The sequence below is a fragment of the Nanorana parkeri genome, unplaced genomic scaffold (assembly GCF_000935625.1).
Source record: "Nanorana parkeri isolate BGI_ZX_2015 unplaced genomic scaffold, ASM93562v1 scaffold501, whole genome shotgun sequence".
In the NCBI taxonomy this organism is placed as follows: Eukaryota; Metazoa; Chordata; class Amphibia; order Anura; family Dicroglossidae; genus Nanorana; species Nanorana parkeri.
In genome coordinates this window covers 588,763-602,466 of record NW_017306769.1, presented here as the reverse complement: position 1 = coordinate 602,466, position 13,704 = coordinate 588,763, and the positions used below count along the sequence as shown (strand labels likewise).

Genomic DNA, 13,704 nt, shown 5'->3' with positions numbered 1-13,704 from the left:
GGTGACATCTTTGTCAAATCTCTTCAGTTGGGACACAGAAAGCAATAAAAGCACCTTTTTTGCTGGAGTGGAAACTACTAACTAAATATAAAATAAAAAAAGTCAATAATACTTGATTCAGAAATGGGATGTACTTTGCACAAATGGAGTAATTTAATTATACAGTTTATACCCAATAACTGGATTTTTGACTCACCTGTAAAATCATATTCTTAAGGTAAGTACAGCACACAGGCTCCTTTAATCATGTTACATGATTATATGCAGCCACCTTCAGGTGAATGGACATTGGCAAATAGAATTGTGGGATAGCCCATATAACCTCTCCCACTCCCAGCAATCCTCAGTTTTGTAGAAAGCAATGAAAAGAAAACCGCCAGGACAGAAGGGAGTGTCCTGTGTCCGGTGTCCTGTACTGTACTTCAATGAAAGGATTCTAGAGGTAAGTCAAAAATCCAATATTCTTATTTGTATAGTACAGGACAAAGGCTTCTTTAATCAAAGACCCTGGGATGTCCCCAAGCAATACAACTGTCCCCAAGCAATACAACTGAAGGGTGGGCAACGAAGCAAACAATGTCAGCAAGCCTACAAGAACCAAAAAGGGCAACAAACTCAAAAAGCAGCCTGAAGCACCTTACAGAAAAAAAAAACTTACAGAAAAAAAAACAACAGATCCCTGAACAACACCTGGTAAAAGTTCACAAATTTATGAACTGAAGACCAGGTGGCAATCTTGCAAATTTAAGAAACAGACAACTAGTGCTGAAAGGTCCACATGGCACTGATAAACCTAGTCCAGTGAGCCTTAAGTAGAAAGGGAGAACCCTGTTGTTTAAGGCATACGCTTTAGTGGTCACCTGCCTAACCCACCTAGCAATGGTGGAAGGACGAGCCTTCAGGCAGGATGAGAAGGTTATCAGATTAACAAATAGAGGCAGTAGCTGAAAAGTACACCCATACTGCCCGTATCAGATCCAAACAGTGCTATGAAATCTCTTTGGGATGCCTTGGAGCAGGGCAAAGAGAAGGCAGGACAATGTATATTTTATTTTTTATATACCAAAATAACTCAGATACATGCACTTTTGGGGCTGCGAAGGGTCCCCTTCATTAGGCTCAGAACGAGCTGATGAAGGGGACCCTGCATGGCCCCGAAAGCGCTTATGTCTGAGTGGCATAATCTGTCAATAAATGGACAGTTTCTGATTGCACAAGTTACTTTGGTGTGCTGGTGACATCTTTGTCAAATCTCTTCAGTTGGGACACAGAAAGCAATAAAAGCACCTTTTTTGCTGGAGTGGAAACTACTAACTAAATATAAAATAAAAAAAGTCAATAATACTTGATTCAGAAATGGGATGTACTTTGCACAAATGGAGTAATTTAATTATACAGTGCAAAGTACTGTATAACTTTAATTATACAGTGCAAAGTACTGTATAACTTTAATTATACAGTGCAAAGTACTCTCATACTCTAGTCCTACAATCAATCAAAAGTAAACTTTTCTCCATTTACTATCTAACATAATGAAAACTGGAATTACATTTTGTAACTTAATGTAAGTCCAGTTTGAATTATGTTAGACAGTAAGTGGAGAAAACACAAACATTTTCTCCAAACCATCATTTCTAAAAAAGTTACTGAAATGATGACTGTAGATAGAATTGTGGCTTCACTGCAGTTTGCCCATCAAATGAGAAAATTGGTGCTCTTTCCTTTCATCTAGCTTATTGCTTTTGGGGTTATATCCACCAATAATCCGGAGGGGTTTTCTTGCAGTATGGACAAACGGCAAGGGGAACCTGCTATTACTGCATCATATTTTGTCCTGTAAATGCCAGGTCTAAACTGCTAATTCATATACAGGGCTAATAAAGATGTAACAGCTGAGGTACAGAGAAAATCTGCAACACCAGTCAGTACTACTTTTTATTGTTTTTTTACCAAGGGCCAGCCATAACTAGGCTGAAAGCTAACTGTCATATCTGCAGGTGCAATGAGCTGCGAGAAAACTTGCTTCTGTGATTTTTATCTTTAAACTTTAAAAGGTAGAGCTGTGGGCTGCAGCTTCTTCTAGGCTGTGGTGGACCTATCCATATCACCATATCAGGCAATCCTTAAAGACTCATCTCTTCAGGGAAGCCTATCTAGCCTCAACCTAACCAATTAATTTTCACTTCTCAAACAATTCCCTACACAGCTACTACCTTTGTATCACTTGCGCCTCCCTTTTAGATTGTAAGCTCTCATGAGCAGGCCCCTCTATACCATCTTGTCTTGACTTGTATTGTAACTATAATGTTTTCTAATATTGTAAAGCACTGTGAAAACTGTTGGCGCTATACAGTATAAATCCTGTATATTAATAATAATATTGTATGATGAAAAAACTATGATCTCTGTGAAACTTGGTCTTCCTGACAATTCCCTGAATGCCAAAACAAATCAGCAGCATGTATGGAAGAAATCAAGCTCTCATTAAACTGTTAAATGTGATCTATTTATATACAATTTTCCTAAAGAGTCCCACTTTTTGCATTTTCAGCTCCTGCCATCCAAAGCCATCTGGCTGTGTACAGGACTGAATTATTAACATACCATCAAGTCAGCCATGGCAATATTTAGCACAGGCAACTGAATGCCCAGATTGCCTTTGATTGCAAATTGTTTAAATTAAAGAAAGGTGTCAGACAGCACAACTTCAATGTCAACATCAAACCAATCCATTTCTCTTCCTTTAGGTCTTGCAAATAGTTTGGTCTTTTTATCAATGTCTCATACATCGGGAGTTTACGAAAAATGTCAAAACAAAGTTTCATACTTAGACAATATTTGTGCAGCTGTTCTGTATATCTGGCATGAGGCTGGAGTCTGCTTCTTATCTTTTCCGCTATGCAATGTTTTTACTTATTATCTTTATCAACTCCTAGTTCAGAATGTTAAATCTGGGTCTATTCAGAATGGCTTTGATGGCTATCTTGTATAATACACATCTATTTTAGAGGACAATTTAAAACCTCGAAGGAAATGTAAGTATTCTTTGGACAACGGCTTCTAACATGTTCCACAAAGTCACTAAGAAAAGGGCATACAACCGTCTATAATTCTGGAGAAAGCTATCGCCATAAATCTTTTTTTTTTGGCTGAAGATGCAGTCTGTTCTGACTTTTAAGCATTACTGTACATTTGTAACAGTTTAGAACAGAAAATTAACAAAAGTATATGAGAGTGCATGTCTCTGTACTTCCTAAAACAAAGATAAAGGGGGCAGGATTTGGAACATTCAGATCCTGCTTATAATACACCTGATTCAACCTAAGATATGGGTCACGGTGGGGCGAGTTTATAGACAAGCCTTTTACTTTTCCTTTTTTTAATGTATAAAAAGTAAAATGAAAAAGTAATAATGTCTTCTGTTCACATTGTTTAGAGCCCTGGTGCCCAACACACAGCCCATGTGCTGGGCTGAGTTCACCAACTGTTGGGCACCTAAGGGCAGCAGAGTGTCGGGAGCTGAAACACGCTGTTACAGCACTCGCCACTGCAATAAAGTCTATATTGCCATCCTGAGTGATCTCTGCCTGATGATACAAGTAAAGTCCTGGCTTCGCTGGGAGAGAACACCACGGGAGATTGTGATCAAATAAGTAACTGCTGACCACCAGTGGGGATGGGGGGGGGGTTGTTAAATTTCACTGCCATTTACCACAAATGTGGCAAGGGGTTTTAAAAAACACTGCCACTGACTACCAATAAAGGGGATAGCATCGCCAATGTGGGAGGAATTTAAATAGCACTACAACTGAGCACCGGTGCATATGGAGGGGGTTGGGGGGTATACGAATAGTAATGCCAATGACACTAATGCTTGGTGTTTAATATTGTGGTCACTGACACACATGTGGGGTTTGTTACCAGTTTCTGACACCAATGCTAGGGATTTTTATACCATCAATAGACATGAATGCAGAGGGTTTTAATTGTGGCTACTGACACCAATACTGGGGTTTATTACTACCACTAACACCAATGACTGGGCTTATTTTATTCCAACTTTCTCTTCACTATGCATTGCCATACACTGCAAAAAATGCAGCAGGACCGAGATTTTCGTGCATTACACTTAAGTGGCCATAGACCTGCCGATTATCGTACGATAATCGGCAGGTGTATGGAAGGTGTGCGACCGTTTCTACTGCTCGGTCGCACGTCTTTTGTCTTACGAGCACGTTGGACAACCAGCCGAAAATCGTAAGATTTTCGGCGGGTTTGTGGCGTGCTCGTAAGACAAATGCCGAACGGGCCGATGTGCGCAAGCGCACACTGCCCGCTCAGCATTGCAGTCATCGGAAGCCCTCCCCTCAGGGGGGTGGGCTTGCGATGCCTGTCCAAGATGGGCAGATCGTATGAGCTTTTAATTACCTTACAACCATCACAAGACGAAAGTCGTGCGATGGTTGTAAAGTGTATGGCCAGCTTTATACACACACTTTCACTAGGTTTTATAAGATGGATGTTCAGGCATCAGCTGATGCTGATTTTGGCTGTATGGTTCTGCAGGTGGCTGATTAGGTTTGATCCTGTACTGTGCAGTCTGGTGGTTGAGGTCTGTGCCCATGCTTCTGTTTATTGCTTTTGAATGTTCCAGGCATCTTGATTCAGCCTGTGTATTGTACAATCAAAAACATAGGTTTTTTGACCTACCTGTAAAATATTTTTTTTGGAGTACAGTATGCTTGCAAAATAACTGAGGATCTACTTTGGTAGAAGGGATTATATAGGCTCCTACAGCTCTGCCCAGTGTCCAGTCACCTGACAATACCGCTATATCCCCAGTCATCTTAAATTAAGCCTGTGTCCTGTAAGCCTGAAAGGATTTTACGGGTAAGTAAAAAATCCTGTTTTGCACTGCATTTTTACACATAAAACTGCATTTCTTATGCAAATTCTATACATAACTATGTAACTAGTTGATGTTCATTTGCTGCAGCTCATTGTATTTTTAAATAATAAGATATGTAGCATTTTGTGCGTTAATTATGTGTTAGGCAGGCCACTGAAACGAATGGTAAAAAAAACACATGTATTTATTTTTTTTTGGGGGGGGGGGAGAAAGATAGGCAAAGATTTTGAGATTTCTATGGACAAGTAGGTGTTCCTGAAAGCAATAGGCAGTGAGATATTCCCCTGTTATTCCTTGCATTGTCAGAGCATTTGAACCCATCATGGTCTTTCTACAACTACTCCAACATCTGATTGCGGCATCTACTGCATGTAGCACAAACATTTCTTGGAAGGTAATAATCATATGCTGTCATAAAGTGACATGACGGGACATCTCTAAAAAAACAAGCTAGCTCTGCAACTACTGGGCCATGTGCAGACACCCTTCATTTTTTGTGCCTTACATTAAAGTAGTATTAAATTCTCAAACTTTTTTTCCAGTAATGAATGCAGATTAAACAAATATACATTGCCCAGTAAAGTATTACATTTTTGCCCAAACACAGTCCTCACATTTCCAAACAGTTGGATCCAACTCTCTTACCTGCACTTCCCTGAACTTTCTGTTGCATATAAGATCACAGGGGACAGTGCAATCTCCAGCAGCTGTCCATCTACCAGCTCAGATGAGCTCTGTGTGTGTGTTTGTGTGCTTGTGGAGAGTCCATGAGCCTATCGCACTCCTGACCGCTTACTCCAAAAGAAGAAAAAATGGGTGCTACGGTGATCAGCGGATGGCAGCCGTTATATACAGTTATGATGCAGCATATCATAAATGCAACGAATGTTTCGGGGTCACACAGGATCTTTGCCTGAGGAAGGGGATCCTGTGTGAGCCCAAAACGTTAGTTGCATTTATGATATGCTGCATCATGTCAATAAATAGACTTTTTTTTTATCGCAATTGGAGTGCCGGTGTCCCTGTTTCTACCTATTTGTGCTTGTGGTGACACACAAAGCTTGCTAGCACACACAAAGGGGGCTCCTTAGGACCCTGCAAAAGAAAAGGAGCCACCCTAAAATAGAAAATCAGGGCCAGGGCTCAGGGGACCAGCTGATTCAGCAGGAAACTGAAACCTTTAAAACATCAAGTTTAATTGTAAGTGATTTAATCAGAATGTTTTACTTTATCACTTTAAGCAGCCAGTTCCAATACACCTAACCACTCCAAAAACCACACCAGACTATTTTTTTGGGAACACAACACATGGCAATGTACTACCATGGATGTCAAAATGAATGACACACCAACTCACATAATGAGTGATGGCGCAGTGCAATAATTTAGGCAATAATTTAGGCCTTGTTCACACCAGATGCAGTGCGTTCCGGCCCAATTCTGGCCAGAACGCACTGCCTCGCATTTTTTGTGGGGCACCATAGCTACGCCCTCTGGTCGCAATGCGATCGGCCACAAGAGTTCGCAAGGCACATGATGCCTGCTGTCCGGTGCGTCCGATCGCATTGCTTGCCGGAGGGTGTGGCTACGGTGCCATTCACTTCAATTGCCCGCCACGCCCCCTCCTGCCCCACAAAAAAGGGAGCCGGCTGCAATGCGAGGCAGTGCGTTCTGGCCAGAATCGGGCTGGAACGCACTGCATCTGGTGTGAACGGGCCCTTAGTCCCTCAATGTGCTGATTATTCCAGTTCCTCATGCCATGTACAGGTGCATCAAATAGGAGATTTTCCCCAATAATTGTATGGTAAAACTTCTGACACACATTCTATAGTAAAGACAATAAGCTGTAGGAGAATTGGAGGAGAACATTTTGAAACACGATAACTGACAATGTTAGTGCTCCATAGAAACCTTTTTTCCTGGATATCAGAATTGGTTGACACAAAAGGCACCAAAAAGGAATTACTTGGTGTACCTTTCTAATTGATGGCAAGCACTTTCCAGTGCCTTGTTTATAAATATGTGCTACTTTGAATGACTCAGTATGTATGAGAATTCAGCATCCAGTACTCTGAAATAAAGAAGGGCTAAAGCGACTGTGCTAGGAGGGTAGCAATACCAGCACTCATACATATATGTGTTCCCAAATATCCTAAATGGTTCCATTGAACTGGGACACTAAAATACAGCTCTGTATAACTATCATTACTCAGGGTAAATACGGTGTAACAGGTGGATTAAACAAAACGTGTTTAGGAAGTTCCAGGTGCAACACAATGAAGATCTACTATAATTACTGGCATGGTCATTGTAGGAGGAAACCTGCAGAGATGTCATTGCAGGACCAGATGTGGACACTGATATCCCAAAGTACTTTGATCTAATGCCAGTACAGCTTTACGTTTTATGAAATTACAACTAATAATTATCACAGGAAACACACAACTAAACAGCAAGATGAAAAACAAGTACAACAACTGCAAAACATATGTTTCACTTAACATGGTAAACTGTGGAAAAACAGGGGCTGCATCATATCAGAAATTCTTGTAAAAATGTCTGTGGACCCAAATACATATCACACAATTGTCATTGTAAAATCCTACTTTCCCCCCCAAAAATGTAACCTTTTTATTACATTTTGAGGCACACAAAACACCAAATATTGTAATATCAGACTACAAAATATTGTGAAGTGGTAATTTGATTAGTGGTCAAAGGGAAACCACTAATGGTTTTGAGTCTTTCATTCTTGGACTATCAGGATGGAGAAGTGAACAATCTAGGACAAAATAACTGGTTTGTAAAAATTCTCCAATTCAGCTCACTTTCCAGTTCAGCTATGTTGTCCTAGATTGTTCCCTTCTCCTGCCTTCTCCAAACTCTTCACCCTTTTGTGAATAGCCCTGTTTATCTTTTTTTTGTTACTACATGTACGGTATATAATGTCAGTTTTACAAATAAACATTTGAAGCCCCAACAGGTCCACACACTGGTTGTATTTTGCTCGAGTCAGCAGGACTTGGCCCAAATTTGACCAGTGTATACCCAGCTTTAGAGCATATTACTCAGAAGAGGCATGGCCAAGTCTTAGATGAAGTTGATACAGGAAGATTCGAATCCCAAAGTTAGATTTCTATAAGCAGCACTTTGTAAAGCCAGTAAATATATTTAATACGATGCATGGACCAGTGGATAATAATCTTGAAACAATTACAACTTGGAAATATATATAGTAATTTTTCTTACTTTGAAATTGCATAAACCAGTTAAGGCAATGTACTGTACCACATGTGAAAGAATAAAGCTTACCATACACCATTAGAATTTTGTTTTAACATTTTTGTTTTCAGAACATTGGTTCATACAGTATTTCTAATACAGTATTGAGGAACGAACAAAATTCAAACTGTAAGTGTGATTTCTGTTCAGGAATAATCATACATATTGTAATGTGCATGTGATAGGCACAAAAGAAACTTGTGTAATAAACCTGAGATTTCATTCACGTAACCGGTCTGGATAACATTTTTAAGGGCTTTCAAATTGAATGCTCTGACAAATGATTCCAAGCAAAAGTTCAAATAAAATTCTAACAATATATGGCTCTAACAATACAAGTAAAAAAATGATTGCCTATTATTGCTCATACTTCTCACCAATAATTACTTATTTTACCACCTAGAAAACCATTTTTGAATTTAATTATGTAACACTATGATTATAGAACTCTAGCTCTATTATAGATCTCTAATACCTATTAGCATAATCATTAATTTAGGAAACAAGAAAATACAATCTGGCAAAAACATCTAGATCACTTCCAAAGAAACTGGAGGCCATAATTAAGCTTCTAAAAACAATCTAACTTACAGACTACCTCTCTGGTATCGCTAATTAAAACAGGCTAATGGCAATATGAAAAATTAACATTATTAAAGTAAAGAACTGTTATCGTTCCATACCTTTACTGTCAAGAAATTCAAGCCACTTTCATTCGCTATCGCTTTTGCAATCATGGTTTTGGAGCAGCCTGGAGGACCATAGAGAAGGACGCCTTTTGGTGGCTCTATACCCATGCGAATAAAAGATTCAGGGTGCTTTAGAGGCCACTCTACTGCTTGCTTTAGCTTAAGTTTAACATTTTCTAGCCCTCCAATGTCCGACCATGATACCTAGAAAGAAAGATGAAAGTTCATAAATATCACATAAAACCATTAGGTATTATCACAAATGAATAATTGTGGAGTATGTTTCTTAGAGTTGCCTTTAAAGCGGAAGTAAACCATTTTGTAACTGTTTGGTTTTTGCCCTAATATGCTAGTATGCAAAGTATACATTTTAGAGATGCCATGAATGGGCTGAGTGTGGGCACTGCATTGCACACTCGCCTTACAGTGTATTGAGAAAATGTAAAAATCATTGCAAGAGAGAGGAACCTAGTCATTTTTTATTTTATTGGTTTTACTTCCCCTTTAACCCTTTTCAATTACAAATTTGCTAATATTTGTTATTTATTAACTCAATACAGTTTTATTTTTTAGATTGTCAGAAAATAATTCTTTTTGTGCACGTATACTGATTTTGGTGTGTTTTAACAATTGAATTGTGTATTTTTATCGATTTAATATTGATTTGGGAAACATTTGCGCAATTATCGCAGGGCCTACAAATTTAGTATCAGCATCTTTTTATTCTACCAGGCCTGCGCTTTCAGAAAATATATGGTTTGGGGGGTCTTTTACAAACGCTAGCAACGCAGCAGTTGAAAATCAAATCAATAGGAAAAAATTGCAGAAAATTCAAAAATGGCTTGGCCAGCTGATTTGAAAAATGTTCCGGAGGGCTTGGCAGCGAAAGGGTTAAAGCATAACTATTCTTTTAAATAACCTAACCTAATGAATCCTCTTTTCTTTTCCATAGAAGGTATATTCCCTTTTATATAACTGAGATCAGAGGGCAAACCTGCGCAGGAACCACTCACTAAATAAGCAATGCCCTTTCCAGACAGCAGGACCGCAGCACAATGCACATACTCTTCATTGGCCCTAATGGAAAAGCCATTTCTCTGACTTGCAGGGAGACATGTATGTGCAGTACTGTAGAGTCCTGTCCTCTCAGGAGAGAACAGGAGCACCTCCTGGCATAAACCACCGCTCCTGTAAGTTGTGCTGAATTTTGTGTATGACTATCCATTTATCCTTGCACCATAGGATCTTCTGACTGGCATTGCATGTCTATAGGCCGCTGAAGCCTGCTGGTAAGTCCATTACAATAATGTTTCTCAACATGCACTACATGCACCCCCAAGGGTTTAAGAATTAATCCTGTTTGTAAAAGCAAACTCAGTATACCAGTGTAGCGCTCACCCCCAAAGTAGCAGCCAGATAGCCTGGGTCATTTATGTCCTGTCTAGGGGAAATTAGCATTCAGCTGCCCCACTGGCAATAACCGCCCTCTTCTAGTGACCAACAAAGCTGAGATCCAGGCCAGAAGTATAATGCTGAAAAACTGTATTAACACATCTGAACTGAGAGGATTTAGGGTTTAGAACATCCAGGGCAAAAACAGACAGACTCCAGACTCACCAGTCCCTTTCAGTATTCCACAATGCAGGATTATTAGGAGCACACGCTGTCCCTGGGTATTTGAGCAACAGCTGAAGAGGGATAGGCATGAGATCTTCAGGAAAGACACTTGCTCCTCAGGTCCACTCTATTTCAGGCACCCTCAGCAGCCAAAAGCTTCCCTGGTAGTTCTCCATAATCAGCAACAAAGGCCTCCTCCAAGCTTGAGGCCTAGTGATACTTTTCCCACACTTGAGCACTCCTACCCCCAGGCCTTGGTGCTAGAACACCTGGAATGAACCAAATAAATGCAAACGATAATTCAGCCAGACTGACTACAGCTCTGGCAATTTACTAAATTTGTCTAGTAGTCACTCCACAGAAGGTGGTAGGGGCTACACTAGTTTTGTGATTATTTTAAAGCCCAAAGTTTTTTTGGAAAGAACTAGCATTCTTAGGAGGCTACAATCATTAAATGTATCCAGTTTAGGGGGATGTGAAATAAAATGGCACATACCAGGGGATACTTGGTAAATATCTTTTGCAAAAAAGGAGTACAATATAATAAAGTTAAGAAACATTAGGTTAGGAGTTTACCTGTGCAATGACACAGAAGAGCAATAGAACACTGCTTAAAGCCCCCTCTGTGCTCTGAAAGCAAAGTGTGTATATTGCAACTGAGCTCTCCCTGAGCTCTCTCTCCCCCCATTTATTAGTATTCATAGTGGCAACCCCCCTGGACAGTGTATTGTGTGTAAAGGCTGAGCTGGCATTTAGTGATTGTGTTACACAGAATCACAGGGTGGGGGGCAGCTGTTTAAAGTCTGCTTTACAATCACTGCCGGTGTCAGACTGAATTTCCTGTGAAGACATTTTTTAATTTGTAGGATTCAGACCTAATAAAAAGTCAATAAAATAATGAAGAAAGCCTGCAAAGTGAGTCATGAAAATGTGCACACATCACTGCACATTACCACAATAAATGCTAATCACTTACAAAGGTGGCAATGGACTTTAAAAAGAACCAATAAAGAAAAATAATTTGTAATAACTTGAATAAATACTATTGGGGCTCATTCACATGAGAGAAGATGTCAGTTGAGGGATCTTGTGGACAGCACATCGCTGGAACATACTATATGTGAATATATTTCCACTTCAAGGGCTCAGTCACACAGGCATGCACATCTGTATGGCATGCATGTCCATGCAGAGACCTGCTCCTAGGATGGACAGGTGCAGCATGTAATTGCGTGCAGCCACCTCTCCATCCCTATGGGAGGACAAGGCTACAAGCTGACCCAAACCTGCACATCTCTGCAGGTTCGGGTGCACACTTGGACAGTCTGCAGGTCCGGGTTGGCATGTAGCCATGTGCAGTCATGTGCACAATGTGGTGTCCATAAAACTCCTCTACAGCACTGGCATCTTCTCTTCAAATCCTTCCAGGTTTGGGATCTTTGACTTTTTGATTGGCTGTGTTGGGATGATGCAAATCTTCATTTTTCCCGGTAATAAGGCATTCTCAGAATGTACACTGAGATGCGCAAGCAGCATATGTCTCTTATTATCAGTAACAGTCAACTATGATTGTCCTCATAGAAATACTAGGGGCAGAATGAGCTTCCCCACACAGTGTTTCTAGATGTTTAACCCTTTGTTAGGGCAGACAGTGTTCAAATCTAGTTTACAACTGATAAGATCTGCCAGCAGAGTACATACAGGGTTAATTATGTGAATTAATCCCCTTGCATTCCAGAGGGAAATTCAGTACAGAGAACAACTTTTCCGTGAGAACTGAGCATATTTTGTGCAAGCAGTAATTTTTTTTAAGCTATGCTATGTGAATGAGAAACACGTAACAATTCTACCGTAGATGTTATCCCATACACTTGAAGCTCATCGCTGAGAGATGATGCTCTTTCTAGGCTATTGGAAGAGGGTAAACCTATCAATTAAATCAACTAAAGTCTGCAATACTTTCACTCCATCAACGCATTGTATACAACAGGGGAAGCATCAATGTCATAGGTTCCTGGAAAACTGATTTGCTACATACCAAAAATTACATTGATTAGCTAATGCTAAATGTGTGATGACCAATTTTAACTAAACTCTACTTTGTTATGTCTTTTTATGTATACATTTCCCGCATAAGCAATGGGCCAGAGAAAGGAAAACAGATGATCAGCACAGTACAAAATAATCACAATTTTTTAAAAAAAACCTTGTGCAGATGTGCAATAATTGTCCACATGCTCCTTCTTCTAATCTTACAGCTCTTAACTATAGAGACTTTACACTGAGATTGATTTCCCCTGATGCTACGTATCTCATATATAACCAATGCATGCCCAACTGTGGACCTGTAATGAGCACAGAGCTCTGGTAATGTCAAACTTTGAGACCATATGTGATCTCGTGTGGTATTTTTAGAACGGGTGTTTCATGTGTCAAACAGAATAGCACACACACTTCCACAAAGGAAACTTAATCCTACTTTTACCAAAAGGCAACACATAGGGATCACCTGCTTATTTAACTAGCTTTAAACGTCTTTCCTGAACAGGAGTTTACGGGAGAAAAGTCTACATGGATTAATTGCTCAGAAATGACTAGACATGCAACAACATCTCCAGATGTGCAGGTTGGAAAGCCAAGCAGTTTAAGTTTGTGGCATCCAGTTACTGGAATCTGAAACTATACAGGAAAGCAGAATTTATTCCAGAGGAGGAAATTATTTTTCCCCTTTGTAAAACCTGCAGACTGATAGCAGTGGTCTACATATGGTGGTTATATCACTGTCTTTCCAGATTGCAACACAAAACTCAGCAAAGAGCCAAGTGATTATTAAATATATGTACCCAAGGACAGAAAATATCACACTACATGCAATGTTTTAAAGGTCCACTCCAGTCAAGAATGAACATGCTGACAAAAGGTGCAGTCTATTTGCTACATTTCTCTCATTTTCATCCTGGCATACCATTATCTCATTTTATTTAAATGGCCCTGAAACTGAGTCTGTAGGAGTCAACTGAGTCTCCTAAGAGAAAATGTCATGCCATCTATGAGGAAACTGAAGCTTGGGCATCAACAGGACAATGATCACAATGATCACAAGCATATCTAAATTCTGTCAAGGCTTGGTTGCATAAGTCCTGGAAGATTTGAACCCCATATAAAATCTCTTTTGGGATTTGAAGAAGGCGGTTGCCGCATACAAAC

General features: G+C 39.8%; 1 protein-coding gene across 3 annotated transcripts in view; it reads right to left on the bottom strand.

Moving 5' to 3' along the window:
* Positions 1–13,704, bottom strand: part of SPATA5 (spermatogenesis associated 5) — a 300,327-nt gene that overhangs the window by 218,922 nt on the left and 67,701 nt on the right. For all 3 annotated transcript variants that reach the window (XM_018561119.1, XM_018561121.1, XM_018561120.1), the window contains exon 11: positions 8,875–9,084. In XM_018561119.1, the coding sequence (XP_018416621.1) occupies positions 8,875–9,084 (210 nt within the window). The remainder of the gene's footprint in view (positions 1–8,874; positions 9,085–13,704) is intronic.